General features: G+C 44.0%; 1 protein-coding gene across 6 annotated transcripts in view; it reads left to right on the plus strand.

The window, feature by feature from the left end:
- Window positions 1-19,765, plus strand: part of LOC143776536 (RUN and FYVE domain-containing protein 1-like) — a 531,317-nt gene that overhangs the window by 249,513 nt on the left and 262,039 nt on the right. For all 6 annotated transcript variants that reach the window (XR_013215861.1, XM_077265993.1, XM_077265994.1 and 3 more), the window contains one exon: window positions 17,858-18,025. Coding sequence is in view for 5 of the 6 variants with exons in the window: in XM_077265993.1 (XP_077122108.1) it covers window positions 17,858-18,025 (168 nt within the window). In the remaining variant the exon portion in view is untranslated. The remainder of the gene's footprint in view (window positions 1-17,857; window positions 18,026-19,765) is intronic.

Below are 19,765 nucleotides of genomic sequence, written 5' to 3' on the forward strand. Positions count from 1 at the left end.
TCTTTGGCGGAAGGGGAGAAAGATGAGCCCTTCTCTGATTCAGTTCCCTCATCCTCTTCATCGGAGGAAGACTCTGCTTGCTTCTGTCTGCCCCTAGACCGAGTAGATAAATTGGTGAAAATGGTCGGGGGAACGATGGGCATAGCGGAACCCAAACCGCAGCTATCCATGCAGGATGTCATGTTCAGTGGGCTGGAACAGAGGAAGCAAAGGTCTTTTCCATTAAATGGAAAGATCCAGGAGCTAATTTGCAGGGAATGGGAAAAGCCAGAAAAGAGGGTCTCTTTACCACATACCCCTTCGAGGATCCAGCAGTCAACACCTGGGACAAAGCCCCTAATTTAGATGCTGCAGTGGCCAAGGCATCAAAAAGAGCGTTGCTACCTTTTGAAGACATGGGGACCCTTAAAGATCCCCTAGACAGGAAGGCAGATACCTTCCTTAATGGAACCTGGAGATGGCGGCCAGTTCCCTAAGACCAGCGGTAGCAGCAACTTGTACGGCCAGATCCATGATGGTCTGGCTGGACCAATTGGAGTCCCAGTTAAAGGAAGGGGCTCATAGACATACAATTCTGGGTGGCCAACCAGTGATTCAGAAGGCCACAGCTTTCCTATCGGATGCCTCTATTGACTCTGTTAGAATGGTGGCCAGAGCAGCAGGACTTTCCAACGCAGCCCGCAGAGCCTTGTGGTTAAAATGCTGGCTGGGGGACATCCAAACAAGGTCAAAACTCTGTGCTATCCCGTGCAAAGGGGAGTATCTGTTTGGTCCAGTCCTGGATGAGTTGCTGGATAAGGCAGGGGATGACAAAAAAAAGTTCCCTAGTTTATCGTCCATGTCCTACCGACGTGCTTTCAATAGAAAGAAGTTTGGTCAGGGAAGAAGACGCATATTATCACCCACTGGAGACTATTTCAAATGGGAAGATAAACGATGAAGAGGTACGAGCTTTATACAGTATTCAGGCGTTCTTCAAGAGAGCGTAAGAAACCTGCCCAATGACTAGCAATTCCCATGGGGGGGACATTGTCGGCCTTCCTTCCATCATGGTTAGAGATCACAAATAGTGACTGGGTGTGGAGCATAATAGCTAATGGACTCAAGCTTGAGTTTAGTTACAGTACAGAGCAAAAGTTTGGACACACCTTCTCATGTAAAGATTTTTCTGTATTTTCATGATTATGAAAATTGTACATTCACACTGAAGGCATCAAAACTATGAATTAACACATGTGGAATTATATACTTAACAAAAAAGTGTGAAACAACTGAAAATATGTCTTATATTCTAGGTTCTTCCATGTAGCCACCTTTTGCTTTGATGACTGCTTTGCACACTCTTGGCAATCTCTTGATGAGCTTCAAGGGGTAGTCACCGGAAATGGTTTTCACTTCACAGGTGTGCCCTGTCAGGTTTAGTAAGTGGGATTTCTTACCTTATAAATGGGGTTGGGATCATCAGTTGTGTTGTGCAGAAGTCTGGTGGATACACAGCTGATAGTCCTACTGAATAAACTGTTAGAATTTGTATTATGGCAAGAAAAAGCAGCTAAGTAAAGAAAAACGAGTGGCCATCATTACTTTAAGAAACGAAGGTCAGTCTGTCCGAAAAATTGGGAAAACTTTGAAAGTGTCCCCAAGTGCAGTGGCAAAAAACAAGCGCTACAAAGAAACTGGCTCACATCAGGACCGTCCCAGGAAAGGAAGACCAAGAGTCACCTCTTCTTCTGAGGATAAGTTTATCTGAGTCACCAGCCTCAGAAATTGCAGGTTAACAGAAGCTCAGATTAGAGACCAGGTCAATGCCACACAGAGTTCAAACAGCAGACACATCTCTACAACAACTATTAAGAGGAGACTTTGTGCAGCAGGCCTTCATGGTAAAATAGCTGCTAGGAAACCACTGCTAAGGACAGGCAACAAGCAGAAGAGACTTGTTTGGGCTAAAGAACACAAGGAATGGACATTAGACCAGTGGAAATCTGTGCTTTGGTCTGATGAGTCCAAATTTGAGATCTTTGGTTCCAACCACCGTATCTTTGTGCGATGCAGAAAAGGTGAACGGATGGACTCTACATGCCAGGTTCCCACTGTGAAGCATGGAGGAGGAGGTGTGATGGTGTGGGGGTGCTTTGCTGGTGACACTGTTGGTGATTTATTCAAAATTGAAGGCATACTGTACCAGCATGGCTACCACACCATCTTGCAGCTGCATGCCATTCCATCCGGTTTGCGTTTAGTTGGACCATCATTTATTTTTCAACAGGACAATGAACCCAAACAGACCACCAGGCTGTGTAAGGGCTTTTTGACCAAGAAGGAGAGTGATGGGGTGCTATGCCAGATGACCTGGCCTCCACAGTCACCAGACCTGAACCCAATCGAGATGGTTTGGGGTGAGCTGGACCGCAGAGTGAAGGCAAAAGGGCCAACAAGTGCTAAGCATCTCTGGGAACTCCTTCAAGATTGTTGGAAGACCATTCCCGGTGACTACCACTTGAAGCTCATCAAGAGAATGCCAAGAGTGTGCAAAGCAGTCATCAAAGCAAAAGGTGGCTACTCTGAAGAACCTAGAATATAAGACATAATTTCAGTTCTTTCACACTTTTTTGTTACGTATATAATTCCACATGTGTTAATTCATAGTTTTGATGCCTTCAGTGTGAATGTATAATTTTCATAGTCATGAAAATACAGAAAAATCTTTAAATGAGAATGTGTGTCCAAACTTTTGGTCTGTACTGTATATCCCACGAGATAGCTTTAAGTTAACTCCCCTGCGCTCTTCCCCTCTTGAACAGGCAGCATTAGAAGCAGAGGTTTTGAATTTGTGCCTTAAAAATGTCCTGGTGGAGGTTCCGAAATCTGAGAGAGGTAGAGGTTTCTACTCTCCTCTGTTCCTCATTCAGAAACCAGATTAATCATTTAGAACCATTGTTAATCTTCGATCCCTTAATGAGTTTTTGGTCAACCGAACCTTTTAAGATGGAGTCAATTCAACAATAAAGATGTTGTTTGAAAACTTGTTCATGGCAATTGTGGATTTGAGAGACGCGTACTATCATGTACCTATCCATACAGATTTCCAGCAATTCCTGAGGGTGGCGGTTTCCTTAGGAGGGGTAGTCCGCCATTTTTAGTTTAGGGCGCTTCTCTTTGGTCTATTAGCTGCCCCTCGGGTATTCATGAAAGTAGTTGCCGAAGTCATGGCTCATCTACGGGAGTCGAATATTCTTATTGCCCCCTACTTAGATGACTTCCTGATAGTGGTTAATTCAGTAGATCATTGCTTGTCAAAAATGGAAAGAGCTAGGGCCAGGCTGGAGCACTCAGGCTGGATAATAAATTATGAAAAATCCCGATTGCAGCCCTTAAGGGTCCGGAAGTTTCTAGGCCTACTGTTAGATTCTGAAGCCCAACAGTGTCGTCTACCGCCAGACAAGCTAATACACATTCAACAGCAGACGTTAAGGGCAATTGATAGACCCTCCATGACCCTCAGACAGGCCATGTCCCTATTAGGGTCCCTGACGTTACGTCTCCCAGCCGTCAGGTGGGCTCAGTTTCACACTAGTCCCCTACAGAAGGATGTCCTAGTTAACGATAGAGCCTTGGGGGGTCCCTGCAGAGCCAAATATCGTTGAGCCCATTAACCCTTGCGTCTCTTAGGTGGTGGCTGGACAAGGACAACTTAAATCTTCAGGAGTTCCCTGGGTAACACACACTACCCGTGTAATAACCAAGGATGCTAGCCCCTCGAGGTGGGGGGCCCATATGGGTGACATTGTGCTTCAGGGACATTGGGACTCCCAGGTGGTAGCCTTGTACAACCAGAGGAAGTTGTTGGCAATAGAATTATCATTTAAAAAACTCCTCGTATACCTACAGGGTCACCATGTCAAGATTCTTTCGGACAACCAGGTTGCGGTAGCCTTTGTCAACCACCAAGGTGGAACACGTTCCAAAGCTCTGATGCAAGTAGCAGAACGCCTATTTCAAACAGTCGAAAGACATTTTCAATCTTTCACAGCGCGTCATATCAGAGGAAAAGACAACATAAAAGCAGACTTTCTAAGCTGCAATATTCTAAGGCAGTGAGAGTGGTCTCTGAACAAGGACATCTTCAACCAGATTGTCCGCAAATGGGGTCAACCGGAGGTAGACCTCTTTGCCAACAGAGAAAACAGGAAGGTAAGAAATTTCTGTTCCCTGAATCCCAGGGAAAATCCTCTGGTAGTGGACGCCTTCCTAACAAAATGGGACTTCTCCCTGGCCTTTGCGTTCCCCCCATTAGCCCTGTTACCTCTGGTAGTGAGGAAAATCAGGGAAGACCGAGCAAGGGTCATACTAATCTCCCCATTTTGGTCCAGGAGGAACTGGTTCGCATGGCTCAGGACTATGCTATGCGATCCCTGGGTACTTCCAGACTCTGCTAGGGGCCGATCAACCATGCACAAGTGACGGGGCTTCATTTGACGACGTGGAGTTAGAGAGGTCATTGTTTTGTTGAGGAATAGAGGCTTCTCCCCCAATTTAGTTGACACCCTTCTGAGGAGTAGAAAACCGATTACAACAAAAATCTACGCTAGAACCTGGAGGCGATGCCTAGCCTCTTCTGAGTTTAGTGTCGAAGAGGAGGTACCAGTACGACAGATTCTAGAATTTCTTCAGAAGGGATTAGAATTGGGTCTTTCCACAACTACACTAAAAGTGCAGGTGTCAGCCCTGGGGGCCCTGTTTTCCTGTGATATTGCCAATAACTATTGGATTTCTAGATTTATTAAGGCAGCTGGTAAGGCTAGACCCATACACAAAAATAAAAGCATGCCATGGGATCTCAACCCAGTCCATTCAGCTATACAGAGGCCCAGTTTGAACCCCTGGAGTCAGCATCAATTAGGATGCTATCCCTTATTTTTTTTTTATAGCAATAATATTCAGTAACCCTCCGGACTTCCCCCTTATACAGAGTTCTTACAGGACAGGGTATTTATAAAGCTGGACCCAGCTTACTTACTCAAACTAGCATCTCCCTTTCACAGGTGACAAGAGATAATCCTACCCTCTTTTATCCCTAACCCTAAAGAAGATAAATTTCATACATTAGACGTTAGGAGATGCCTACTAGAATATATCTCGGCAACTAATCCTTGGAAAAGGATAATGCATTATTTTTATCCTTCCAAGGTTCTAGGAAAGGGCTTAGGCTAGGTTCACATTGTGTTAACAGCAGCCCATTCAACACATGCGTTAAACGGGCTGCTGTTAACGTAAGTACCGATATGTCATATCGCTAGTGCAGATAGAGCTAGCAGATGCTCTATCTGCGCTAGCAGTGACGGACCTGGAAACGCTGCAGCCCGCGTCCCAGGGTCCGTCACTCAGTGACGGCAAATCGCTAGCGCAAGCCCATTTTGGGCGTGCGCTAGCAATGCACCCGAAATAGAGCTCAATGGCAGCGTTAATGGACTGCGTTACACCGCGTTATGCCGCAGTGTAGCGCAGTCCGTCTAACGGACTGCTAAAACGCAATCTGAACCTAGCCTTAGAGCATCAAAATGCACATTAGTCAGATGGATTAGGGAGGCTATCTCTCTGGCTTATATAGCAGGTGGGGGTCCGGCTCCTCAGAATCTGAGGGTGCATTCCACCTGGGCCATAGCATCATCCTGGGCAGAAAGATCTGGAGTGTCAATCGACCAGATATGTAAGGCCATGGTCATCTCCTTCCACCGCGAAAGGTCAGAGAGGCCCGGTGCCTGCGTACTGCAGTACTTTGCTCTGCCCTCAACAGGGCGCTTCCATCACCGTGTATGGTGGTCAAGAGAAGGATATCCCTCTTGTACTTGACCACCAGCAGGTGGTCGCTACATTGTGCTTTTGCTCTCACCTTTTCTGAGCATCTGCCCAAGTAGTGTCTTCGGGAGGCCTCTCTGATTTTTGCGGACAGTACCGCAGGCTGCGGTACCTTGCACAGAGAGGGATTTGTAGAGTGGGATGCTGGTGTAAAAATGGTCAGTGTAGAGGTGATAACCTTTCTCCAGCAGTGGGTGCACCAAATCCCACACAATTTTCCCACTCACTCCCAGGTCAGGAGGACACTCAGGGTTCAATCCTGGTGTCCTTCCCTTCGTATACTCTAAAGCTGTAGGTGTACCCTGAGGTACTCACACAGCTTGTAGAGTTTGATTCTGTTCCTGGCCCTCTTGCTGGGCAGGTACTGACGGAATCCGAGCCGTCCCTTAAAATTAATTAAGGACTCATCCACGCAGATGTCCCTTCGAGGCATGTACACTTCAGCAAACTTTTTATTGAAGTGTTTGATGACCGGCCGAACTTTGAACAGACGGTCAAAGTTGGGGTCATCTCATGCGGGACACTGTGCATTATCGTTATAATGCAGGAATTTATGGATGGCCTCAAAATGCGTCCGCACCATGACCATTTGGAACACTGGAGTGTTCTATAGAACTAGATGGTGGCACAGGCCACATAGTATATAGCACAGGCCACGTAGTATATAGGAGCCATGTATATAGCAGACAAATACTACGTAGCCTGTGCTATATACTATGTGGCTGTTATATACATACATAGAATAGAATACTCGATGCGTAATACAGGCCATGCAGTATATAACAGTGGCCACGCAGTATATAACACAGCCCAAACAGTATATAACACAGCCCACGTACTATATAACACAGCCCACGCAGTATATAGCAGCTACGCAGTATATAAAACAGGCGACGTAGTATATAACACAGGGCACATAGCATATAGCACAGCCCACGCAGTATATAGCACAGCCCACGCAGTATATAACACTGCCCATACAGTATATAGCAGCCATGTAGTATATAGCAGCCACGCAGTATATAACACAGCCCACGTAGTATACAGCAGTGTGAGCACCATATCCCTTTTAAAAAAAATAAAATTAAAAATAGTTATATACTCACCCGCCGGGATCCAGCGAAGCTCTGGCGATGCACGCGCGGCTGCCGCCATCTTCCGTTCCCAGGATGCATTGCGAAATTACCCAGATGACTTAGTAGTCTCGTTAGACCGCTAAGTCTTCTGGGTAATTTTGCAATGCATCTCTGGGAACGGAAGATGGTGGCAGGCGCGAGCACCTTGTCGGACGACGGAAGGTGAGAATAGCAGGTTTTTTGTTTTTTTTTATGATTTTTATCATTACATCTTTTTACTATTGATGCTGCATAGGCAGCATCAATCGTAAAAAGTTGGGGACACACAGGGTTAATAGCAGCGGTAACGGAGTGCGTTACCCGCGGCATAACGCGGTCCGTTACCGCTGGCATTAACCCTGTGTGAGCGGTGACTGGAGGGGAGTATGGAGCGGGCGCTGGGCACTGACTGCAGGGTAGTAGGGTGGGACTAATCGGACTGTGGCCATCGCTGATTGGTCGCGGCAGCCATGACAGGCAGCTGGCGAGACCAATCAGCGACGCGGGATTTCCGTGATGGAAGTTGCAGATAGAAAGACGGAAGTACCCTTTAAACAATTATATATGTAGATATCAACACTCCAATATAGTTCTGGTTTCTTCGGGATCCCCATGTGGAGGACCAGGCCCCAAAACTGCATCATTTCAACTGCATCTACAGGAGACCAGTTAGAATATGATGAACCTGAGTTTTGTTCCAAAAATTGACAAGCATACAAATTAGTTTGCTCCACCATGAGGTTAACAAAATCCTCAGAGAAAAAGAATTTGAAAAAGTCTATATCTGTGAGGCCGGCGGTGTCAAACTTGATTCCTGATTCAGCCACAAAATCAGGAATCAGTGGCTCGTATTTTTTGGGCGGCGAGGTCCATATGGAGTCCACAGTGGGGTGTGCTGGTTCAGGAATGGTGGGCTCTGTTTCATCTTCGTCTTCTGGAATGGTGGTCGCTACCTCATCTTCTGTCCTGCGGCGTCTGCGTGGTGGATCCGCAGGACCAGAGGGGGAAGAGGATGAGGATGAAGCATCGGAAAAGTGAAGAAAAGTGGGATCCTCTCCCTCGCTATCAGTGTCGGAGGCAAGGAAAGAATATGCCTCCTCCAATGAATAGCACCGTTGGAAGGAGCGGGACATTTTTTTTTGTGAGTATGGTGCTTGGGTGTACTATATTGCTAATCTATGTGTACGTGTGGGGGGGAAAGTGATTGATGCAAACTATTCTGAAAAGAAAAAGCTAAAGGAAAAAAAAAGCAAATAGGGAGAAAAAAATACCTGTGGAAAAAAAGTCTAAAACAGCAGGCCCTAGCTCTGATAAGTGACCCGCGTCACTTATCAAAATTCGGCGGCTGCTGGGTGTGCGAACGGGGATGTGAAAAAAAAAGGGGAAAACGGCAGGCATGAGAACTCTAATAAGTGAACCGCGTCACTTATCAAAGGTCGGCGGCTGCTGGGTGTGCGAACGGGGATGTGAAAAAAAAAAAAAAGGAAAACGGCAGGCACGAGAGCTCTGATAAGTGAACCGCGTCACTTATCAAAGTTTGGCGGCTGCAGGATGTGTGTACGGAGTTGGCGCAAAGGGGGCTGAGGAAAAAAAGCGAGCACGAGTGTTGATCGGTGAACTGCGTCACCAATCAATGCTCGGCGGCTGCTAAACGTGCGCACGGATGCGGCGCGAAGAGGAGTGGAGGGGGTAAAAAGAGGGGGAAGGGGGAATGGGGGGATTGGGGTGGATGAATAGAGATCGGGTAGGGATCAGGGATAACACTTACGGTTGTAGTCTTTCGTCTGTCTTCTTTCTTCTGTCTTTTCTTCAGCAAGTATTGTGGTGCTACAGGCTTCTGTAGCACCACAAGGCCCAGCACAGGAGGAGATCTGGCTGTGTGACCACTCTCCAAACACAGCATTGAAGCATAAAGTCACAAAAGTAGATATAAAAAATATATATTTTATTTTGTTACATAACAATAAAATTAGTGCCAAATAGATAACATAACATTCAATAATATACATATAATGTACACAACCAGAGTTAATTTGAATGAGGGGCAGAGATGCACCCACTAAAGAGTGCGGCACTATGACATCAGCATGGATATAAATATGGGGAGTACAGAGTAGGTAGCAACCGCTAAAAAAGTGCTAAGGTGCTAGTGCATGCAATGCCAAAATGGTTGCCTACCAATCACTTGTCTAGTGCATGTAAGCAATAGCAATGGCAGCCCATCCAGCTCAATCAGCAAGAGAGCTGCACGATGTCCCCAAAAGAACAGTGTTCCCATCAAGTAGTCTTACCCATGCTTTCAATCACGTGCACACACACGCGCCCCAACGCGCGTTTCACCCTCGGCTTCCTCGGGGGGCTGCTTGATGTAATTGTCCAAATGCCCGATTTTTATATCCTCCCTCGCCGCCTAATTAGAAAGCGGCGCATGCGCGTGATACTCACGGCCCGCTTAGTCATCACGTCCGGCGTCCGCAAAGCACCGTGGGACGGGGAAAACCCCGATGACGTCATTATCCCACAATCCTTTGCTAAGAGACGCCCTGTGTGATGCCGCGGTAATACATGAGTCACGGGCATGTGCACTACGGTGAGCACACGTCCTGGTCGCCATCTTATTTGAGGGAACCAAGTTCCCATAAGATCCCATATAACTGGCTTTAGCCATAGGGCGTACCACTGACATGACTTTAAAGTAAGAGGCTTTTCAAAAAATCAGGCACCATACCAAAAATGAGAGATTATACAAAGACAAAAACTCATCATATAACCGAAACCGCTCCATAACATGAAGTTGATCCATAGGATCCATATACCAAAACAAAATCGAATAAAGGTGAAAAAAACATGAATTAAAGTGTGCATCATATAATATGAAAAAAGTGACAGAATTATAATTAATAAAACATACATGAAATAGTGAAAACACATGTGCACTATTCCAACACTATAGATAAACGTAAGAGATTTGTTGTGAACATATTAATATAAATGTAATTCTATAAAATAGTGTACAAAAGTGTAAAAAACACCATAAAAATTATATATATATATATATATATATATATATATATATATATATGCACTACCTACTCTGTACTCCCCATATTTATATCCATGCTGATGTCATAGTGCCGCACTCTTTAGTGGGTGCATCTCTGCCCCTCATTCAAATTAACTCTGGTTGTGTACATTATATGTATATTATTGAATGTTATGTTATCTATTTGGCACTAATTTTATTGTTATGTAACAAAATAAAATATATATTTTTTATATCTACTTTTGTGACTTTATGCTTCAATGCTGTGTTTGGAGATATTGATGGAAGCATCACATTGGATTTTTTAGAGTAGCTTTACGGGGCTTTCCCATTGACTACTATGCTAACGGTGCCTGAGATTTTGTATCTGTGTGACCACTCTGCAGGAATCCTCAGCTAGAGTGAGGACCCCTGCAGAGCGGTCAGACAGGTCACAGGCAGGTGACAAACATGTCACAGAGCGGTCACACCGCTGCTGTGACCTGTCATTGGTGGGTACCGGCCTGGGATCGAGTACATCGGTACTCTATCCTAGCCTGGGACGTCATTGACCGCATTGTTTCAGCCAATCTGATTGGTTGAAACAATGAGAAAGGCTGTGATTGGCTGTTCAGAATTGAACAGCCAATCACAGTGATCGGGAGGGTTGGGGGGCGGCGACAGACCCCAGGATGCCGAGGCCATCTTCCCTGAGGTAAGATGGTGTTGGAATTTGAATGCGATCACCAAGACTTAAAAGTCGCGATGTCGCATTAAATGCCATGACGTATTATCCCGTCCCTGGGTATTAAGTCCCAGGTCACCTCGACGGGATAGTACGTCAGATGGCAGAAAGGGGTTAAAAGCTTGCAGAAAGTTGTAGGCTAAGCTTGATATTTGTTAAAAATTATCTACAATTAAGGAAGTTATTCCTTATCAAATAAAATGATTAACTTTTGCAATTATAGTAGAATAATACAATGTTATGTAACAGCAGTAAAAAGCATATGGCCCAATTTAAATATGTAATAACAAAGGATAAAGAACTTAGAATATAACAGATAATAAAGTATGATGCACAAAAGTGCTGCCAAACGCAGTGTGATACCCCCACAGTGACCTCTACATGCATAGTATGATGACCCTACTGTACCCTGCCCCTCAGTTCACCCAACAAATAATGGTTACCCCATCACAGTGTGAGTGTCCAACTGTAATCCCCACACAGCCCTCCATACAGTATAACGAGCACATAAAGTCCTGTGGCTCCACATACAGTCTTGCTCAAAAGTTTACATACCCCACCAGAATTTTTTGCTTTGGCCTTTTTTCAGAGAATATGAATAACACCAAAACTTTTTCTCCACTCATAGTGGTTGGTTGAAGCCATTTATTGTCAAACTACTGTGTTTTGACTTTTTAAATCACAATGACAACCACCAAAACATCCAAATGACCCTGATCAAAAGTTTGCATACCCTATTTCTTAATACCTTGTATTGCCCCCCCTAACATCAATGACAGCTTGAAGTCTTTTGTGGTAGTTCTGGATGAGGTTCCACCTCCAGTTGCTGTAAATTCCTGGGCTGTCTAGCATGAACTGCACACTTGAGATATCCCCAGAGTGGCTCAATGATACTGAGGTCAGGAGACTGAAGTGGCCACTCCAGAACCTTCACTTTGTTCTGCTATAGCCAGTGACAGGTCGATTTGGCCTTGTGTTTTGGATCATTGTCATTTTGGAACATCCAAGTACGTCCCATACGCAGCTTCTAGGCTGATGATTGCAAATTTGCCTCCAGTATTTGCTGATAACGTGCTGCATTCATCTTTCCTTCAACTATGACAAAGTTTCCCATGCCTTTGTAGCTCACACCACCACAAAAAATCAGTGATCTACCTCCGTGCTTCACAGTAGGAATTGTGTTCCTTTAATCATAGGCATTGTTGACCTTTCTCCTAATGTAACATTTATGGTTGTGGCCAAAAAGATCAATTTTGGTCTCATCACTCCAAATTACCTTGTTCCAGAAGTTTTGAGGTTGGTCTCTGTGCTGTTTTGCATATTGTAGGTGAGATACATTGGGGCATTTGCACAGTAATGTTTTTCTACTGGCGACTCGACCATGCAGCCCATTTTTCTTCAAGTACCTCCTTATTGTGCATCTTGAAACAGCCACACCGCTAGTTTTCAGAGAGTCCAGTATTTCAGCTGATGTTATTTGTGGGTTTTTCTTTGCATCCCAAATAATTTTCCTGGCAGTTGTGGACAAAATTTTTGTTGGTCTACTTGACTGTGGTTTTGCCTTTACAGAGCCCCTGATATGCCATTGATAACCACAATTTGAATGCTGCTGATTGGCATTATCAAATCTTTGGATGTCTTTTTGTATCTCTTTCCTGTTTTATACAGTTCAACTACCTTTTACATTGATCCATTGACATTTATTTTGCTTTCCCCATGACTCACAATCTAGAAACGTCAGTGGCTCACTCAGCTTTTATGCACACACACTGATTAAAAGCAAACAGGTCACAGGTAAGGATGTTACCTTTAGGGTATGTGCACACGTCAGGATTTCTTGCAGAAATTTCCTGAAGAAAACCGGAAATTTTCTGCAAGAAATCCGCATTTTTTTTGCGTGTTTTTTTACCGTTTTTTTCCCTTTTTTTAGCATTTTGCAAGCGAAATTAGCTTGCAGAATGCTAAAGTTTTCCAAGCGATCTGTAGCATCGCTTGGAAAACTGACAGGTTGGTCACACTTGTCAAACATAGTGTTTGACAAGTGTGACCAACTTTTTACTATAGATGCTGCCTATGCAGCATCTATAGTAAAAGATAGAATGTTTAAAAATAATAACAAAAAATAAAAAAAATGGTTATACTCACCTACAGACAGCGGATCTCCTCAGCGGCGTCTTTTCCTTTAGATGCTGTGTATGTGCAGGACCTTCCATGACGTCGCGGTCACGTGAGCGGTCACATGACTGGTCTCGCGACCAATCACAAGACCGCGACGTCATCGCAGGTCCTTCACCGCACACCAGCTATAGGAACCGAAGCGGCAGCATGCACCGGAGAGGCGGGAAGACTCCGGAGGCCATCGAAGGTGAGTATATCACTATTTTTTATTTTAATTCTTTTTATTTGACCAATTATATGGTGCCCAGTCCGTGGAGGAGAGTCTCCTCTCCTCCACCCTGGGTACCAACCGCACATTATCTGCTTACTTCCCGCATGGTGTGCACAGCCCCGTGCGGGAAGTAAGCAGATCAATGCATTCCGCATTTTTAATGAACATGTTGCTTTTTTTTCCGCGATGCGATTTTTTCGCGGAAAAAAATGCAGCATTTGCACAAAAAATGCGGAATACACTGTAAATAATAGGAGGCATAGGTTAGCGTTTTTTTCGCGTTTTTATCACGTTTTTATAGCGAAAAAACGCAAAAAATACTGAACGTGTGCACATGGCCTTAGTAACCAGTCAAACCCATATGTGTCAACTTCTGTGCATGTTATCAGGCCAAAATCACCAGGGTATGTAAACTTTTGATGAGGGTCATTTGGATGTTTGGGTTGTCATTATGTTTTAGAAAGAGAAAACACAGTAGTTTGACAATAAATGGCTTCACCCAACCACTAACCATGAGTGGAGAAAAGGTTTTGGTGTTATCATTCATATTCTCTGAAAAAAGGCCAACATAGCAACAATTCTGGTGGGATATGTAAACATTTGAGCACAACTGTAGATCTCTATAAAGTGTAATGGCTTCACATAGTCCTCCATACAGTATAATGGTCCCCACATAGTTCTGCTTAACCCCTTCATGACCTTGATTTTTCGTTTTTCACTCCCCTCCTTCCCAGAGCCATAACTTTTATATTTTTCTGTCAATATGGCCATGTGAGGGCTTATTTTTTGCAGGACGAGTTGTACTTTTGAACGACATCATTGGTTTTAGCATGTCGTGTACTAGAAAACGGGAAAAAAAATTCCAAGTGCAGTGAAATTGCAAAAAAAAGTGCAATCTCACACTGGTTTTTTGTTTGGCTTTTTTACTAGGTTCACTAAATGCTAACACTGACCTGCCATTATGATTCTCCAGGTCATTACGAGTTCATAGACACCTAACATGACTAGGTTATTTTTTACCTAAGTGGTGAAAACAAATTCCAAACTATGCTAAAAATAAAAAAATAAAAATTGCGCCATTTTCCTATACTCATAGCATCTCCATTTTTCATGATATGGGGTCGGTTGAAGGCTTATTTTTTGTGTGCCGAGCTGACGTTTTTAATGATAGCATTTTGGTGCGGATACGTTCTTTTGATCGCCCGTTATTGCATTTTAATGCAATGTCGTGGCGACCAGAAAAACGTAATACTGGTGTTTCGAATTTTTTTCTCGCTACGCCGTTTAGCGATCAGGTTAATACTTTTTTCATTGATAGATCGGGCAATTCTGAACGCGACAATACCAAATATGTGTAGGTGTGATTTTTTTTTTTTTTTTATTGATTGGGGCGAAAGGGGGGTGATTTAAACTTTTATATTTTTTTTTATTTTTTTCACATTTTTTTTTTTCTTTTTTTTTTACTTTTGCCATGCTTCAATAGCCTCCATGGGAGGCTAGAAGCAGGCACAGCATGATCGCCTCTGCTACATAGCAGCGATCTGATGTTCGCTGCTATGTAGCAGAAAATCAGGTGTGCTGTGAGCGCCGACCACAGGGTGGTGCTCACAGCTGCCGGGGATCTGTAACCATAGCGGTCTCAAGGACCTCTATGGTTACAATACTAAAGGATCGCCGACCTCCGATCATGTGACGGGGGTCGGCGATGCCGTCATTTCCGGCCGCCCGGCCGGATGCGGTAGTTAATTGCCGCTGTCTGCGTTTGACAGCGGCATTTAACTAGTTAATAGGCGTGGGCAGATCGCGATTCTGCCCGTGCCTATTGCGGGCACATGTCAGCTGTTCAAAACAGCTGACATGTCCCAGCTTTGATGCGGGCTCACCGCCGGAGCCCGCATCAAAGAGGGGCTTCTGACCTCGGACGTACTATCCCGTCCGAGGTCAGAAAGGGGTTAAAGTGTATTGGGCCCCACATAGAGCTCCATGCAGTATAATGACCTCACATAGTGCTACATACTGTATAATGGCCCCACACAATGCTCCAAACTATAAAATGACCCCACAAAGTGCTCCATACTGTATAATGGCCTCACATAGTGCTCGATACTGTAAAATGGCCCCACACGATTCTCCATACTGTATAATGGCCCCACATGATGCTCCATATTGTTTAATGGCCCAACACGATGCTCCATACTGTATAATGGCCCCACATAGTGTTTCATACTGTATAAGATGCCCACATAGTTCTCCATACAGTATAATGGCCTCACATTTTTTTTTTTAAATACCGTATATACTCATGTATAAGCCAAAGCACCTAATTTTGCCACGAAAAACTGGGAAAACATTTTGACTCGAGTATAAGTCGGGTATGTATTGTCCCCTAATCCCTATTCTGGTGTGTATGATTACGTATACCCATCCTTGTCTGCATGGCTCCTTATCCCCATCCTTGTCTGCATGGCTCCTTATCCCCATCCTTGTATGCATGGCTCCTTATCCCCATCCTTGTATGCATGGCTTCTTATCCCCATCCTTGTATGCATGGCTTCTTATCCCCATCCTTGTTTACATGGCTCCTTATCCCCATCCTTGTCTTTATGGCTCCTTATCCCCATCCTTGTATGCATGGTGCCTTATCCCCATCCTTGTATGCATGGCTCCTTATCCCCATCCTTGTATGCATGGCTTATTATCCCCATCCTTGTCTGCATGGCTCGTTATCCCCATCCTTGTCTGCCTGGCTTCTCATCTCTGTGCTGGTATGCATGGCTCCTCATCCCTGTCCTTTTAATGTATGGCCCCCATGAGAAAAGCATAAAAATAAAACATCCTACGTACCTTCCCTGCGAGCCCTCACAGCATCTTGTTCCTGTGCCAGTAGCATCTGCTGCTGAGCGATCACGTGTCCCCGCTCATTAAGGGAATGTTTATTCACCTCCTCCACGCCTATGGGAGTGGAAAGAGTTGAATATTCATTACCTTAATTAGCGGGCATCCATGGTAGCCCGGCAGCTGCTGGAAGCCATCTGCTGCGGCTGTAACTGTGCGAGCTATAAGATAAATGAATATTCTCTCCTAATGCAATGGGCGAGAGGCTGTGCGAGAGGCTTGGAGCACAATGGCATGACGCTCGGCTCCCGCTCGCAGCAGAGCAGGAGCCGAGATTCATTAGCATATCGCATCTGATTGCCTTGCATCAGATGCCATACACTAGTATGACCCTGGCCTTAGTCTTCTACTGCTTGGTGCGGAGTGGAGATGTCGGTTGTTGGTAGAGGTGCAAAACGTCATTCTCTCCTATTTGGCTTTCCGTCCTTTTCTCTCAAGTGTTATTCACTATTGTCTGTGAGTGCATATTTGTATGATGGGTAACTTTTATATACAGATATAGGGCTGATTCAGGAGTTCAGCAAGTTATGTGGCCCCGACTTCTTAACCTTCAGAAGTAATCTGGGGAGCATGAATAGCTAAGGCACCCCTAACGTTAGGGACAGGAAAATAATCCTTGGCCACAATGACACATCTTAATGTGTGAGATTTACTAAAGGTGCAGCAGGGGAATAGTAAAGATTTCTAAACATAACACAATGCATTAATGGGGTTGTCTACTACTGGAAACCATTGCTTATTTATTTAAGGACCACAATTAAAAGGGCATGGGCACCATTCCAGCTGGGACGTGATAGTGTTGTCACATGCCTGCTAAAGCCAACTAGCGGCCTCTATTTGGCTGCAATTCATCAATATTCAGAAAGGTTGTCTGCTCTGACATAATGTTAAAGGCTGCAGTCAAACCTTCGGCCTTTGAATGACTAATGCGTTTGCATGACACCATAAAGTCACATCTCTGCTGGATAGAAAGGTAGTGCTATGAGAAGTGAATATCAATTGTATGTATTACTATTGGGGTCCTAAATTGGACTAGGACTACCGGACTGGTCACCACCCCTAGAACTGCCGAATGGAGTCATTTTGTCTCCTGGCTTGTTTTTGTTTATTTTTAGAGTTTCTTGCTCCTGATATTGTTGTAACTTTCATTTATAGAATGTATATTGAATGTATGGAATGCAAAATAGCTAGAATATCGTCAGGCTTTAGCGAACTTCTTCTAGCCATATTAGCAATTAGCAAAACTGCAGGCCGTATTCTACATAAATTATGTAGTCCATTCGAGAGTTCGCTGACAGATGTCCTATATACCGTATGTCCTGTGTATGTCAAGTATATTTGCAAAAATGCTAATTCTAAGTCTAAGCCAACATTTATTCTAAACATACAAGTAAATGAAAACTAAAAGAAAAAATAACAGTCAGCGACAAAGACTAGCAAAGTATAGTAGAGAGTCAAAATGACTCCCTTTGGTTATTAAAGGTAAATTTTGAAAAAAAGGAACTTTTTTTTTTTTTTTTAATTATTTATTGTCACAAAATCTTTTTTTGCATCCTAAATGAGGAAAAGTCACCGAATCTCAAACCGGAATTCGGAAAAATGTAGTCACAGAAGAGACCTAAAAATTGCGAGGAGTCAAAATGACTCCATCAGTAGTTCTAGTGTTTTAAGCAGGTTCTGTCCCTGTACTGGACAACTGTTTTAATAAATTATTTTTAAACATAGTAGACAGGTTATTTTTTTTGTGTTTCTTTATCCCCAGAAAAGTCTTTAAATCCATGATGCATACTTGTCTCCATTTATAACGAGGACACTGTGTTATATATTGTTAGGATTTAGAAAAGGAGCTGGATTTACAACTTGGAATGAAGACTGAAATGGAGATGGCAATGAAGCTTCTTGAAAAGGATATCCATGAAAAGCAGGATACACTTGTAGTCTTACGGAAGCAATTGGATGATGTAAAATCCATTAATCTTCAAATGTGCCAAAAAGTCAAGGTAAATAAATTTTTACACACATTATCCTTCAGTTTTCCCATTTGCCACTAAAATAGTATACACTATTTCAGGACTAAAATCTGGACTTCACAAAGGAACATGATCAGTTTGTATTTTGGATAGAGTTGATACATACAGTGGGTACGGAAAGTATTCAGGCCCCGTTAAATTTTTCACTCTGTTTCATTGCAGCCATTTGGTAAATTCTAAAAAAGTTCATTTTTTCTCCTTAATGTACACTCTGCACCCCATCTTGACTGAAAAATAGCAGAAATGTAGACATTTTTGCATATTTATTTAAAAATAAAAACTGAAATATCCCATGGTCATAAGTATTCAGACCCTTTGCTCAGACACTCATATTTAAGTCACCTGATGTCCATTTCCTTGTGATCCTCCTTGAGATGGTTCTACTCCTTCATTGTATTCCATCTGTGTTTAATTAAACTGATAGGACTTGATTTGCTGCATTATCATCCTGCAACATTTCTTTAATGGTATAATGCCACTGCTTGCTGTCTATTATCTGCTGCATTATCATCCTGCAGCATTTTTTAGTAGTATATAACAGTGCTTGCTGAATGTTTGCTAGAATTCATTTTTTTGCATTGTACTCAGTACTCACTGCTGTATATCCATGGTTGGGGTCACTATACATGTTATGTGGCTAAATGTGTTTATAGCGTATAGATGTAGCCAGGCCCAGTGTCTTTGATCATCTATCCACTCCCAGTGTGCTGGCCAGCTGCTAATTTATCCCAAACCAGCTCCCACAATCCCTCTCACCTGATCCTGTATTCAGAATTTAGTAGCATTCTAAGGGGTGCACGCGTGTGGGGGCAAGCACGTGTCCTGCAGCAAAGTTTTACTGCAACTAAGTATCCAGAAGCTGCAGTTATTTCAACGGCAGTTAGTCACGGCAGGAGTCAGGACCCCACACTATGTATCTGTCTCTTTTAGGTATGTCTGCCGAGTAAGCAATTCTTACTTGGACCTAGCATTTCTATTAACCCATCTTATTCCTTCACCATGTTTACATATGCCCTTACAGTGTTTGCTCCACTAATCCTCACTCTCCTTCGCTATCCCCAAACCCCAGCACCCTCTAACGAAATAATCATCTCTCCTTCCCTCTTTCCTCGCTACCTGACCTCTTCTGCTGACCTACTCCTCAACCTCAGATCTCTCCTAATAAAACATAAAACAAGCCGACCACTCTCCTTTTCCCACCTGCTCTTTCGATCTCTGTTTCTCTCTGCTGGCAACATATCTCCCAATCCTAGATCCCCACAGCTCATACCTCCCATTAATTCCCCCTCCTATCGCTCCATACCTAATATGAACTACCGCAATCTCTCCAACGTGAAACCCGTGCCCCTGATGCCCACCCCCCTGCTCCCTCTCTCTGGAGCACTCTGGAATGCCCGCTCCATCTGCAATAATCTTCATGTGATTCATGACCTTTTTCTATCTCGCAATCTTGCCTTCCTCTGCTTCAAAGAAACATGGCTGACACCCTCTTTCACCGCCTCCCCTGGTGCACTGTGTTATGGCAGCCTCCACTTCACCCACACTCCTCGCCCTGGCAACAGGCATGGTGGAGGAGTGGGTCTTCTCCTTTTGACTAACTTCACCTTTAACCCAATCTCACCTCTACCCTCCCTTATCCTCCCCTCTTTTGAAGTCCACTCTGTCCACATCTACTCTCCCTGCAACCTCCAAGTGGCCGCCATATACCGA

The sequence above is a fragment of the Ranitomeya variabilis genome, chromosome 5 (genome assembly GCF_051348905.1).
Source record: "Ranitomeya variabilis isolate aRanVar5 chromosome 5, aRanVar5.hap1, whole genome shotgun sequence".
In the NCBI taxonomy this organism is placed as follows: Eukaryota; Metazoa; Chordata; class Amphibia; order Anura; family Dendrobatidae; genus Ranitomeya; species Ranitomeya variabilis.